The sequence below is a fragment of the Rattus rattus genome, chromosome 1 (assembly GCF_011064425.1).
Source record: "Rattus rattus isolate New Zealand chromosome 1, Rrattus_CSIRO_v1, whole genome shotgun sequence".
In the NCBI taxonomy this organism is placed as follows: Eukaryota; Metazoa; Chordata; class Mammalia; order Rodentia; family Muridae; genus Rattus; species Rattus rattus.
Window position 1 is genome coordinate 124,191,280 of NC_046154.1, and position 15,385 is coordinate 124,206,664.

Below are 15,385 nucleotides of genomic sequence, written 5' to 3' on the forward strand. Positions count from 1 at the left end.
ACAGCAAACAAGCAAGCCAGCGGATGTCCATTTTGTAATAGTAACTAAGATTTTGTTTGTCCTCAAGGCTCCAAAGGAAGCACTTGCGCAGTGTGTCTTGGCAGAGATCCCCCAGCAGGTGGTGGGTTACTTCAACACATACAGACTCCTTCCTCCCAAAAACCCAGCTGTGAAGTAGGAGGAGCCGGGAACTACAGGACGTCCAAAGCCATGTGGAGCAGCGCCATCTCTTACACAGAATGATGTATCGCCATCTGCGCTTTTTACCCCCAGGGTTTCTGATGCAAACCCAGCTTTTTGTATATATTCTATCAGTTTAAAATATACATTTTATACTTTCTGAAGAGGACAGTAGCAAGTAGTCCATTTCTGCCCAATGAACTCAGTGATTGTTAGTGATTTATAGAAATTACAAGAGTGTGGTTTGGAATTGATTTTAATTTGGGAAAAATTGGTTTGTTGTATATTTTCTATAATGAAAATGCCATTCTTAAGTGTTGCCAGTAGAGTGAATGAGGCATTACAGGATGAAGTGGTATACAAGTTTTGCTATTCTGTTTTAGTAAGTATTTTGCAAGCCAGTGTCGGTACTGTGATGGAGAGAGCTGCTTAGGTCAGTCACAGAGTTCATACCTGTTACTCTATACTCTGTCCCTTTCTGTGCTGCAGTGCTACAGTGTACAAAACTGTTTTCATGTGGTTGCTTATGAAAACTTCGTTTTGAAAATGTACAATCAACCTATGGAGAGCTCCTTGTAGACAAGACATTTTTCTTTGCCTTTTGAAACCCCTTCACTGTGAACTCTTGCACACAGCGTGTCTTTGCTTTACTGAGTAAACAAGACACTCAAACTTCTGTGGACACACATGATAGGTCATCCCGGAGGCCACATGATTAGATCAGCATTGTCGACTTAACTGGAGCTTTGTTCACTAAAGCTTTGAGGACCAAACATTTAAGATGAAAATCCAAACCAGGTGCAGGCCAGGCATGGTGGCACATCACGTGAGCACATGGAAGGAAGAGGCATGAGGCCAGCACGGGCCAACCCACCTACATAGTTAATTCCAGGTCCGACAGCTATCCAGCGAGCGTGTGGCTCAGTACAATAAGAAAAATAAGTAATTGAGAAATATGTTTCTTCTATCTAATGGAATAATTGCAAAAGGTCGTTAGTATTTTTTTTCTTGCTAAGGTCCTGTGTATTGATTTTTATAGAGTTATTTAGATTTTTTGTCTTTTTAAAAAATAGTATTATTTTTCTTTAAACTTCTAATTCTAGTTATTTATTAATCAAAATTCCATTTTTTCATTTCAATAATGTACTATTTCCAAAGTCCAGAATGTATTCTGTTAAGCACAAAACCTGATATAACATTTAAAAAAAGAGAAGAAAGAACAACATATACATACCCTGTTCTAGCTGCTATATTTACATAGAGTGGACTTAGTATTCTTGTTTTGAAGAATTGAATTATTTTAACTTTATCCTGTAGGACATACTGTTCAGTGAGCACACATTTTTATAGATTTTGTAACATTTGCCTGAGCATCTGGATGTCAAATATTTGCCTATCTATGCAGTGGCCAATTATTGCTAACAGTTTTAACAAGTAGCACTGTGTATCCACCACATATCCTCAAGTATATATCCACAGAGAGCATCCATGCCAGTGTTACCGAATCCTTCTGCCACTGCCTGTCTTTGTTTCCTGCTTCTCAGGAACAGCTTCTGTCAGCAGAAGATCCACTTGTCTTGTTTGCCTGGCTCAGTGAGCAGTGGCGCCTCCTTCCCACATGGGTAATTGGCATCTGGATTGTGCTGTTAACCTGAAACAGTGCACCTCTGTATAGCAGAGTTTCTTAAAATTTATTTTCATTTTGAGTCCTTTCACCCAAGACATTTTATGTAATCCCAGTTTTCATAGGTATACAAAGTTATACTTAAGATAGGTATACAAATCAAACATTGCCAATAAACCAAATTATTTCAGGAGCCTGGAGAGATGGCTCTGGGTTAATAACACATTCACTCTTGCAGCTGGTTTCTGTTGCTTTCCAGCATGTGTGTCAGGCAGCTCTACTACCTGACTGTAACTCTAGCTTCAGGGGGTCTGGTTGTCTCCTCTGCCTCCCGAGGACCCACGTGTGTGTGTGTGTGTGTGTGTGTGTGTGTGCATGTGTGTGTGTGTGTGTGTGTGCATGTGTGTGTGTGTCTGTGTGTGTGTGTGTGCGTGTGTGTGTGTGCATGTGTGTGTGCACGTGTGTGCGTGTGTGTGCATGTGTGTGCATGTGTGTGCGTGTGTGTGTGTGTGCGTGTGTGTGCGTGTGTGTGTGCATGTGTGTGTGTGTGTGTGTGTGTGTGTGTGTGCGTGTGTGTGCGCGTGTGTGTGTGTGCGTGTGTGCGTGTGTGTGTGTGTGTGTGTGTGTGCGCACGCTCTCAGCTATTTGGTATTGTAGTACACAGAGCATCAGTAATGTACTGCAGAGTTGACTGATATTTTGATTTTGTGATTGCCAATACTTTGAACCCCTTTTCACATAAATACATAGTACAAAATGCCATCAGTGTTTAGAGGTATTTCAGAAGCTGCAAATTCTGTCCTCATCCTAAGCCAAAATATAAAGTTTTTTTTTTTTTTAATGAAGCTTATGTTGACAGTTTTTAAAATCAAACTTTCTAGCACAATACAATCTAGACATAAATTGATTTGATATTGACTTGATTCAGGCTGGCAGGAAAATATTGATGTCTTTTTTTTCTGTAACTAAGCATTTATGCTAAAGCTGAGTGTGGACAATAAAATCACTGTATACATAAAACGCACAAAGTAACCTTGAGTCTGAGCTGAGGTGTTCAGGCAGTGTTCACTGTTGTTGGGTGACATGGCAGCCGTGTAGTGCAGAATGCACCCGCTGTCCATTGACAGCCAAGGCTGCAGGGAAGTTGAGCGATACAAGGTGGACAAGCCCTACCAGAAACACCTCAGAGTCATCACACATTTCGTTTTGAATTCATTTTCGGCCATCGTTCATTAGAAAGCTTTACTGTTGTCTGGGTTTTCCAGTCAGTTACATGACTGCCTATGGGACCAGGGCCTGCAGTTGAAGAATGTGGGCTTTGTAGCATGACTCAGTAGTAACAACTCAGTTATCAACAGAGGTGACAACATCTGGTCCCCTCCCCCTTTTTTTTCTCTCTTTTGAAACCATTATTATTCCACGGTCTCAGTGTCAGTTCTCTGTGATGGGAAGATGTCACAGCGGCTTTCAGGACTTTCTTTTGCCTACGAGGGAGCCAGGTCAGAAATGGCTTACAGATACGCGGTAGGAGAGTGGCTTTTGACTCTGAAGCAAGGCTCACTAGGCTTGCTCAGCCCCAGAGAGTACTCAGGACTGAAGGCCCTTCATCCGGTAGCCGTCTTGCTTCTGCCCCTTGGTCTTGAACAGTTTTCTATTCTGGTTTACCATCACTTTCTCCTGATGAGATAACTTTCCTTTGTCTTGATCTAGTTTTATAGAAACCGTGATTCTGGCAAAGTAAATAATCCATAGCTGTCTGCAGTTTGAAGTAGAAGCATTTCCAACTTCTAGATTATTATGCTATGAAATTCTTCGTCTCGGCACTCACCTTCATTCCATATTATTTTATAGTGGTTTGTACTCAAATGTTTATTTTTTCCTGTTGTGCCACGATTTCAACAAATGCCGTTCACTCTTAAAGAACATCTAAAGTAAAAATCACAGAAGTGACCTTCATGTCTCTGTAATTTGTATGCACATGGCCATCTTGTGCATTGACACACAATTTCTCTCATGCATATATTCAGGAATGGTTTTTGTACTGGCCTAGTCACCTCATCTTCTGTAGAAGATTGATTTGTCTGAGACCATTAACCCTGTAAATCATTTGCGGGATATTTACGAGTGTTCATTTTAGACAGCGCTTTGTTAGCTTTTCCAGAATAGGCCCAGGGCCTCACTGATGTTGGGCCGCCTTTTACGTGCCTTGCCCTTTTCATTTTGTATTAGAAAGCCATCTTCAAGAAGGCTCTCTAGGCTGTTTTTCTTAGCGGTGATGTAAGGTAAGTTAGCAGCCGGGTGGAAATTGTGAGCCGTTGTCTTCTGGAGGACAGCACAGTATGTGCATAACTTACTAAATACTTAAGTTTATATTAAATACATTGTCCGTGTGAGTTCCCTTTAAATAAAGTTACTCTTGATGTAACATGGCTGTTTTGTTTGCATCTTTGTGTCTCTACACCTTACCAAAACACTAGAAAGTGGAGCTGGGAAGTGGCCACTTGCTATGTAAGCTTGAGGGCCCAGGGTTCAGACCCCTGTACCCATATAAAAGCCAAGCATGGCCACACAGGCTTAACCTCAGCACTGGAGGGAACAGATGGGGGCTTGCTGGGCCTTGCTGGCGAGAGCCGAAGGACGTGGTTTTCTCCCCTGTGTGCATTATGCACACATGTGTTCACAAACTTATATTACCATACGCACGAAAGAAGAAGGAAAGTTAGAGATAAATAGGGAATTAGTCTTATTTGGGGTGACATTAAAAACAACCACAGTTCAGTAGTTAATACCTGGGCTTTGGAGAGCCGGATGCAGGCATCTAGAGAGGCCTCTGCTATTTCACAACGAGACAAAACTGGGCTGAGATCACCCTTTGCATCAGGAGCCTGACACAGCAGCTGACCTACAACTGTTACCCATTCAAGAGTGCTAAGAACCGAATGGTAGCTGATAAAGGTTAAGCGGTAAGTAAGGTTTTAAGTGTGCAAAACGAAAAAAAATGCATTTGTTGAATATAAGGTGTGAGAGGAGGTAGTCAGGAAGTGGAGAGAAGGGGAGTGATTGGTGGGATTTCACCCTAGGGGCCCTCTGGACAGCAGAGGGTTTGGTCTTTGGGGAAGGGTAACAGGGTAGTGTTGAATTAGCTTCAGAGTGGCTTATTTGTAATTTTGGAGGACTTAGAGGAACTTACATTTTAGTCATTGACACAGGTCTGAGGCTCAAGGACTTTAAAGAACCCTACTGCCAAGCTCAATCAGGCCATGGTGACACACAAGCCAGGGGTTTAGCAGTGTCCCCTGTCGCTTCTGTCTCCATCCCGCAGAAAGGAGCGACACCACAACGTTCTTCTCAAAGCAGTTTATTCAGGAACCTTTCTTTCTCCATACAAGCAGCAATCTCTTTTTTCTTCCCTTCATTCTCCCTCCAGACCCCGAGCACACTCCCTTATATCCTCCCTCAACTCCACCTCCTCGGTCCAGAGTGCGTAATCTCAGTTCATAGGTCCACGTCACATGGCCTGATCTTGCGTCATGGTGCGCCTGTGCAGCTCTCACAATGGAAGTGGCTAATTTCAGGTGTGTGAGGAAGTCAGGTGCTGGTCATGAGACTTAGCTGCAGTCCCGAGCGCCATCTTGGGACTGCCGCCACACCCACTCCCCACATCCTTTGTGACTGTATAACTCAGAATGGCTCCCTACAGTCGCCTTCTGGTGCGACTCAGCTGTTAGCTCACACAGTTGATTCTGAATTTGTTTTCAGATTTTTTTTTGTCTTGCTATAAACCTGTATCAAATCATCAGCTGAAACCCATCTCTTCAGTTTCTTAATGGCTGAGAGGCTGGCACATGCCTGGTAATTACTCGATCTCTATTTAGAATATCAATTTTGTTTATGACAAGATCTTTGCCCTTGTCACTTGTCACTAATCATCACTGTTTTGCCAAATTCCACAAAAAATCACAGGAGTTTGCAAATTACCTTGGAGACAGGCTTAGCTACCCCCCCCCCAAAGAAATGTTGTGTGAGGCATTTCAAGCAGTTTTGACTTCGTACTGCTTGGGCTAGGCGAGTTGGATCTTGGATTCATTGGCAGACTCACAAGGCACCAGGTGTAGAAAGCATCTGGCCTTCAGAGCCAGACTCAGAATTCTAGGAGTTGGGGAGCTCTTGGGCTATCAAGAGGATGAGTGCGTAGGAAATAATCTCTTTTCTTCAACCATCACCCCTGTCCTAGTTACTTTTTCTATTGCTGGAAATAGACACCATGACCAAAGCAATTTATAAAAGAAAATGTTTCTTAGGGCTCAGGGTTCCGTGAGTTAGAGTCCATGGTGGCAGCCTGAAGTCAGACAAAGCACTGGAGAAGGAGCTGAGAGCTTACATCCTGATCCATAGGCATAATGGGAAAACGTCATGGGCTTTTCAGACCTCAAAGTGGGAAGGGTTAGGGGGATGTTGGCTCAGAAACCGGGAAAGGGAATAACAATCGAAATGTAAATAAAAATACTCAAGTTAATAAAGATAAAAAAAAAAAAAAAAAAGCCCAGCGCCCATGACACACCAGCAAGGCCACACCTAATCTTTTCCAAACATTTTCACAAACTAAAAACTGAAAACACACACACACACACACACACACAATTTTCATTCAAACCACCATCCTGTAAAAAGTTCCCCTTGCATAGATAGTTACTGAGTAGCTCACTACTGGCAATCAACAAGATTTCTTTAAGGAATTCTGATTATCCACAGACTTATGATCTAACAAGGAGGCATGGGAAAACAGCAGGAATGAGTGAGGTTCTCTGAGTAGGGGGAAGGCTGTTTCTTCACACCTTCGGGCATTTATGAAGACCACAAATGGCCTCTGAAAGACAGGGCACATCCTTTGCACCGTCTAGACTGTTGACATTCCTTCACACAGATCTCAGATGATTAACGACTTCATTCCCTCCACCCCCAAATGATAGTTCTTACATATTCTGATTCTAGTAGCCTACTTCTCTGCAGTGCCCCAAATGCCTGCTCTCTCAAGAACCAGGTCCTTTCTTGGTAAAATCCTTCTATTGATGTTTTTCTGAATCCCCCATTTTTCATCCAAACTATAACCCGTCTTTCATAAAGAACATTATGTTACATCTTCTGTAGTTCTGTCAAGTGTGGGTTTATCTCCCTGAGTTTCTGCCACTGGTGGTGTGACCTCTAGCTGTCCCTTCTGCTCTGACATGCTTTTCCCTCCTCTTTACGGCCTCCAACTTTAACGACAATCACAAGGTATGTATATCTCTTCTTCTAGTATACGCTTATTCTATAGTTCACCTAAAGTATTCAGTAGCCCCCTCTATATTTTTTAAATTTTTTTATTTTAAAATTACGTGTACGTATGCGTGTCTGCTTGTGGGTATGTTTGTGTGAATAAAGGTGCCTGCAAGGCTAGAAGGGGATGTCAGGACCCTTGACCTGGAGTTGCCCTGTTATGAGCTGGATATGGGTGCTTGAACTAAATTCAGGTCCCCTGCAAGAGCTGCACACACCCTTAACCATGGGATTATCTCTCCAACCCCCATTCCCAAACACCCACATCCAAGGAAAATAATCTTATTTTTAAGTCAAGTATCCCATTTTCCAACACCAACCTACTTTCCCCTTGCACTCCTTCTACTGCCACAACTCTTCTGAATCTTCATCCATCCGGGCCTTCGGTGTACTAATCCCTTCACAGCTTTCATTTTCATCATTTCTCTTGGTATGACTGTTGCATTATAAACATAAAGGTGAAGGACTATGTTTTGGTGGATGTTCACCTAGGTGTGGGGGAAGGGGGTGTCTCAGCAGGCCCATGCTAAGGCATCCCTTCCCTCTGAGGGACCAGCCACATGATGGTATAGTATAGAACAGTTTATTCAGGGCATGGGGAGGAGAGTTGAAAGAGTAGTAGAGACAGAGAAAGGTGGAGAGAGTAGAGGAGTAGAGACCAGTCATGAGCATGTGGAGAGAGAGTAGGGAGGTGAATGGGGAAAGGGGGAGCAGGAGAAAGGGGACAGAGCAAGAGCAAGAAAGCAAGAGAGTGAGGAGGGGACAAGCAGCCCCTCGTTATAATGTCAGGCATACCTGACTGTTGCCAGGTAACTGTGGGGCGGAGCCTAGACAAAATGCCTTCCTGCCTCTTACTCTTCTAAATTCATGTACAAATAGCCATTTCCATGGCACTTCTGTTCCAACCTTCCTCCCACTTGGCTGTGCCCAGCTTGCTGTTGCCCCTTCCTCCAAACTTCTATAGTCACATGAGTATGAGCGCCTTGCTTTCCTCTCTTTCTGCAAGTCTTTGTTTAGCATCACCAACTGAGACCTCTGCTGATTACCTTGTTGAAATCACAGTCTTCCAGTTCCTTCTCTTCTTCCTCCTCTTCACCACCGCCACCCTTACCACCACCCTGCTTTGTTTAGATTTTTTTATTTAATCCTAGCCCTCTGAATGCTGAGGCAGGAGGATCCTGAGAGCACCTTCTTATCCTAACAATGCCCAATCTATTTTCCTATAGAGAACAGGAGGTCCTTGTGCTCACAGATAAGTGCGAGGGAAACCAGGAATATGATGCACACAGGCTTGTCTCCTCGAAGGAAGAGATGTGTAACCTGTATTCCACACAGAAGGCTGGGAGTGGATGTAGTTAATAATGTGAGGACCAGTGCTATCTATAGGAGCCAGGCCATACCTGACTCCCCCACATTTTCATATTTACCTTAGACTCTTCTTCTCTAGACCTCTAGCTTCAGCATTGTTTCTTACTCAAAAGAACCCATCTTTATGGAAAGTGTCATCTGTACTTTACATATGGAGTAGAGATAGTTAGTGGACTTCTGTGCTATGTATGAGGCCAGGCCATACGTGACTCCCTAAGGCTTTTAAGTTATCCCAGTCATTTTCCCTACACTTTATCTGGAGCATCCCATCCTTATGGAAGGGGTCATATGTGTTTGCACTCATATCATAAGTCTTGTTGTACATGGAGAACTGAGTTTATTATTATGAGGAAACTTTGTGCTGTGCTTAAATATGCCTAAAATAGACTGTTCACTAAACCACTACCGAAAGACTATACATGGATTGACCCAGGGCTCCAACTGCATATGTAGCAGAGAATAGCCTTGTTGAGGCACCAGGGGAAGGGGAAGCCCTTGGTCCTGCCAAGGTTGGACCCCCAGTGCAGGGGAATATGGGGGGCAATAAGGGGGATGGATAGGGGGAGTACCCTAGGAGGGGAGGGAATGAGGGCTTGTGGACAGGAAGCCGGGAAGGGGAATAACGTTTGAAATGTAAGTAAAAAAGTATATCTAATAAAAAATTTTTTTTTAAAAATAGACTGTTCAGTGTCAGCCTCTAGAAGTTTGAATCTAGACCAGCTACTGAGTCATGCTGAACCATATTTCCATCTTGTCTCATATGGATTGCTCTTTTGCCAGACCTGGTGTTTGCAGAGACCCCCACATTTGGCTACTGTGCCTTTGACCCAGATAACCCTCTGAAAGCCTATTTTGTTTTTTCTACATTACCCTATACAACCTTCTACCCCTAGGGGAAATGCCAAAAGTACCCATGTAGCTCCCCCATACCTTCTCATTGCCTCCAGTGTTCCCACACTGAGACCTTGTTCTCCAAATTTAGGTGGTGGAAAGAAACTATTACTCTGTTAACAAATCAATAGAGGTCTTCTCTCACATTGTATGGAAAAACTTTTGGTCTGTCCACCTAGTTGTCTGGGTTGTCTGGATCCTCTAAAGCTTATCAAGACAGCATAGACTATATAACAAACCTGTCTCAAGAAAAGACAGAGAGAGGCTGAGGTTGATAGACAAAAATTTAAAGAAAGAAAATAATGGCATCAGGGACTTGTGCATAAATAATGATATGAGTTATTGTTTCCAGGAAACCTAACGTCTTAAAATATGAACATCTTTTGAATTCAATCCCAGGAACCTAATGTGAAAGTTGTCTGGCCATAATGCCTGTCAGCCCATTGATCAGCAGATAGGTGACCGTCTCCACCCTCCCTCATTATTCTGTGTGTCCCTCCTGAAGCTGTGCCCTTGGTAGAAGAGGATGACTTCTCCTGATACAAAAAGACTCTTCCTTTGCACTGGGTATATGATCTTAAATCCTTCCTTCTAGGATCTCCAAACCAGTTCTCATGCAGGAACTGAAGACAGAGGGAGGTATGGTAAAGAGTTGCATTGGTGTTCTGCATTTCATCTGGGGTGGACAATTGTATAAGGTTTTATAGTGTGGAAAATATAAGAGAAGTATTCTAGAGAGTTATCAGTGCCAAAGGACAGTAAAAAGGGTGAATAGATTAGAGATGCATTGTCAAGATAACAAGATAAGTGTGTACTGTAATAACAATTGTTATTTAAGAACCAAATCTCTCTACTAACTCTTACAAATCTGACATTTAAAAAGTATATTAATTCTTTCATATAGTCCAATATTTTGGTGAAATTTATGGTTATTTCTTTTCTATGGGACAAAATAAGAATAGTCATAGCCCAGCAAGCTTTATTATTGGAATTCAAAAAACACATATCCCTAAGTTTTTACTAGAAAGAATTCTTTTAGAATGGGCTTCTTTTACCAGCCTCAGTCTTTAGGTTTGAGAATTGGGTACCTTTGTCCTTGGAGCCTACCATATTCTTTTAAACCCAGAGCACAGGATCACAGGATCTCACTCCGTATTTTATTAAAGGAGAATACAAGTAGGAATCTGAAATTTGTTTCAAGTTTCAGAGCTACAGGTGAGTGTATTTAAGGCTGGACGTGAGAAAGCACATCCCCGGTTGGATTAAAAACCCTTAGGGAGCATCATGTCCTTCCTGCATTCCTACACCTTTCAAAGAGGAGAGTTCTCACACAGGTAAGAGAGCATTGTCAGGTAAAATGAGCAGAGATGATTGGAGCTGGGAAGGGACAGAGAGGGGCTGTGACCTTTTGTGTATTTCCCCCTTTCCTCATTTCAGGGAGGTTCTGTCTAGAAATGTCTGCTCGTATTGCTTAATGATGCTCATTTATTTTACCTTTCTACCATCTGTTCTAGTTACAAAAGTTATAGTATGAAAAATACGGTCAGTCATAAAACTTCACAGAGGAAAACATCAAATTTTACTACAGTGTTATGGATAAGGTGCTTAAAACATGAATCTCAAGTGTCATTGGTTTGATTAGCTATAATAAATCACAGAGTGGAGTAGTGATTAATAGCTGGTAAAGATTTACAAAGAATTCTCCTAGGAATACAATAGATTATTGCAGATATAGAGTAGGTTCAAATTATAGAAAGTGACAAGTTCCTGTGTAACAATTCTTTTTTATCTAACATATAGCCAAGATGAATCAATCTGTTGCATATTAGTTTAGGATTATTTAATGTAAGTATTAATCCAGAAGTAATCTCTAGACTATAGAGCAGGGACCATGTTACTCCTCCCATTAGAGTTCAGAGCTTTGGGCCTCTTTAACCTTAACTTATGTGAAGTATTCTAGAAAGTAATTTCTAGGACAAAGTTCCTTTGTTCTTAGATGCAGAAAGAGTTTTCTTTTTTTTCCCCAATATGGTCTGTATGTATATATATATGATTGCAAAACTTAGCAAACAATAGTACAGGACATAAATTAAATTTGAATCTCATAAATAAACCTATAAAAGTAGGCTGGTCTCTAATGTGTCACAGGCATGTTTGCAGCCCAAACTATTCATCAAGTAGGGATTCTATATTTGATGACAACTGTGCCAGAGGTGCAAAAGTGCTCATAATCCTCTCAGGCCCTCTAGATGTAGTTGTTTTGCAATGGGGTTCTTCAGTTATCCTACGAGGAAGTCATCGCTATTTTTTACCTTTTTGAATCTGAGCTCATTGTTTTGATCTACACTGGTGACTTACTACCCTAGCCTGTGGTAGAGGAATTGGTGTACCAACTTTGAGTGTAGGCTTTAGACTGTTCTCATTTCTGCTTTTTTGTGGTTTTGGTGCCCTGTACATCTGCCACGCCAAGGCCAACCTTTTGGAGAATAAATGAGAAACTGCTTAGATTGAAAAAAGAAGCCCTCTCATCTGAAATGGTCCTAGTTCAGCCCACCCCAGCCAATTCCCTTAAGCCCAAGATGGGGTGGTTGAATCATCCAAAGTGACTGAAGACATGACAACATAAGGTAGAGTGAGGATTTTTATGATGTTCTGGGGATTGAACCCAGGGCTTTACTCAGGCTAGGCAAACACACAGCTACTGAGTTACATTCCTAGCCTTGATCTGGGTATTGCCAAAGGCTAGAGAACAATTTATAGGTTATGCTATCTTGTTAAGGGGTGCAGATGAACATAATATAGGAGATGACTCTTTATTATAAGTTTGAACAAAGAACATGGAAATAGCATCTGTAAATCAAAATCACTTGTTGCGATAGACATTTGTATCCAAAGTAAAAGAAAAAAGTATAGGGGCTGGAGATATGGCTCAGCAACTAAGAACACTTGCTGTTCTTTCAGAGGTTCTAGTACTGTCACCGACATCATTCCTGCCTGCCACTCCAGTTCCAGGGCATTGACACTCTCTTCTAACCTCCATGGGCACCAACACGCACATAGTATACATACATACACTCACATACATACATATAAAATAAGTCAAAACTTAATAATAAAAAGCATTATTTTGCCTCTATAGTCTTTTCATGTTTAAAATATGCTAAGGGCAGCATTGCTTTCTTTTCTCTCTGAAAATCCTTTTATAACTTTCCGTTAACTCGCCCATTCTGCATTATTCTGAGGTAGGGTCTGGGTGCAGGTGGGGAAGGCCTATCACATATCTGTAAGTTCATATATTTTCAGTTATTCAGCAAGTCAGCAGGCTACTTACTAATTCGACAAATAATTAATGAACACAGACTACAGGTGTTCAGAAAATACAGGCATGTGGGTTAGTGGTAAAGGAAGAAAGAAAGAAAATTCTTTGGGGAATTTGGATGTCTGGATTCTGACTCTTGGCCAGGTCGAGTGTGGGATTTATGGTGTCATTTTCGAGGTGCTAAAATGGGTGGGTGTCTCCAGGATCAGTTTCAGAACTGGTGGTTGAACTAGATGGTTTGTTAGTCCATCTCATATAGCTGTCGTCCATGGGCTCTTAATGTCTAAATTCCTTGCACAGATTTTGGTGGTTGAATCCCAAGGTAGAGTGCTTGATCCTTGTGTCAGTTTGAGATTTGAGCAGTTCAGAGGTATGAGTTGGACCTGCGATGTCATCCAGGGTTCTTCCTCTTGATACACTTTTTTAATGGCCCTATCAGATGAAAGTCTCAGTGCCAGGGTGGGCTACTTCCTATGAGTTTTTATCAGGTAACCATTGAGGCTCCCAAAACTATTCACGTAATTGCCACTGTGGCTGTTTTCCCAACAGAACACTGTAGTCTCTGATTTTAGGAGATAGAGAAATCAGGTTGGAACTGAAAGAGAAGATTCTTCCCTGACTGTGAACTCTCATAGTGTCTGAAATTGCTAACCAAGCTACTGGATTAGAATACCTATCACCAGTGTTACTCACTGTGAATTATGCGTGCTATACTAACAGCTGGCTAGGAAATGCGTGCCCATTGGTACAACTGTGGCAGGCCTGTTATGGGGGTGACCAACCACTCCCTTATTATTATGCTCAGCTTTGATCAAAACTCGGAGAATCAATGACTGTTCAATGCTTATTCCTAAACGGGACTTATATACCATCCCTTCCAAGGCTTAGAGACTATCACAGAAGACCGAGTTTCTCTGTGTAACAGTTCTGTCCTAAAACATGATGTGAGCACCAAGTTGACCTCAAACTCATAGAGATCTACCAGTCTTTACCTCCTGAGTGTGCACAAATGAATGGCATAAGTTTCAGTGGTATTTGAATTTTCATTTAAAAGAGTCAAAGAGTTAAAATGTATGCAATTTCACCATTTCTTCTTTCTTTTCCTGTTAGCAGACTCTTTCTGATATGATTTTTACATACCCTAATTCCTACATATTATCAGTCCAAAAACACAAGTCTTGTGTTAAAAGGTTAAGAGATGGGTTTATTCTGGTGTTGTGGTTTGCCCTGGAGTTATCTGTATTTTGATGCTAATTCCACTGCCCCAAGGACTGCTGCCTAGTCATGTGCTCAGGACTCAGGTGACTTCACCAGAACCTTCTCCCCATTGAATTTGTAAAATACAGGTGAGGGGCAGGTACAGGATAGAAGGAGGCCTGTCATTGGAGGAGAAGGAAGGATGGGCGGGAGAGAAGTTTGAAGGAAGAGGAGGAGACTGGATGGAGAGAAGAGACAGGAGGGAGAGGGCAAGAAGCCATGGAAGGTGACGTTAAGATTCTGCTCTGTGTATTTACAGGTTGTTATTAATGTTCTTAAGGGATGGATAGTACCGGGCTTTGTATGTTTAGGTGGGCAATTATAGCTTACCAATTGGGTCAAAGATTATTGTGTTGTGTGTTCTTTTGTGTGACAGTTTGAGTGTAGGAAAATGTGCAGCGGTAGGAGACACTCGGTCGCACAGAGTTGGGATGTGTTTCCGCCAAGATATCTAGCAGATATCTTGGGGCACTGCGGTGCCGGACCAAGCAAGGTAAAAGACAACATTACATTTTTAATTTTTTATATTTCTACAACAACATTCTGGGGGGAAATATGAGGTCCCAGGCCACAGATATAAGTCATCTCAAATTATATTTTCCAAGGTGGCAGCAATTTATGATGTTTTTATAGTGACAGAACGAAGAAAGTTGTAAATCAACAAGCTTTATACACATATTGCCGAGCATGTAAGGTACGTTGATTACAACAGAAGTGGGAAATCTCTGTTGAGTTCCTAGGTAGTATCAAAAGACATTCTTGGCTTTGGGGCTTGTAGAAGCAAAAGAACTTATTCCAACAATCCAAAGGGATTTATCTAATACTCCTAAGGATATTAGGTCAGACCCAGAAGTAGGTAATGAGTGGGTATCACGGAGGGTAAGGTAGCTCAGTAAGTTTGTGATTAGGATCTGGATGTACGCCATTCCAACCACTCCACAGTTATTGAATTGTTTAGCTTTTATAGGCACAGCTTCTTTCCAGGACCTCAATATTTCAAGTTCATAATATTTACTGTTATTTAAAATTTGTTCGTATTCTTTTCAAGTCTGAAAAGTATCAACCAACCTTTTCTAAAACTTAAATGGTGACTCTATCAGACAATACCTTTTTTCCCCTTTTTTCAACATTTTAAAAATTGTATTAGTTATTTTATTTATTTACATTTCAAATGTTATCCCCCTTTTCAGTTAAACCTCCTATCCTTTCCTTGTCCCTCCTGCTTCTAAGAGGGTGCTCTCCCACCCACCTCCTCCTACATCCGCGCTCTATCATTCTCCTGTGCTGGGGCATCTAGCCTCCATAGGACCCAGGGGGCTCCCTTCCCATAAATGCCAGACAAGGTCATCCTCTGCTACATATGCAGCTGGAGCCATGGGTCCCTGCCACATGTACTCTTTGGTTGGTGGTTTAGTTCCTGGGAGCTTGGG

The 15,385-nt window shown here is 41.9% G+C and overlaps 1 protein-coding gene across 1 annotated transcript in view; it reads left to right on the top strand.

Moving 5' to 3' along the window:
• Cpne3 (copine 3) overlaps window positions 1-1,388 on the top strand; it is a 32,227-nt gene extending 30,839 nt beyond the window's left edge. The window contains exon 15 of the mRNA XM_032905448.1: window positions 68-1,388. Coding sequence (XP_032761339.1) covers window positions 68-178 — 111 coding nt within the window. The 3' untranslated portion in view covers window positions 179-1,388. The remainder of the gene's footprint in view (window positions 1-67) is intronic.
• The last annotated feature ends 13,997 nt before the right edge of the window (window positions 1,389-15,385 follow it).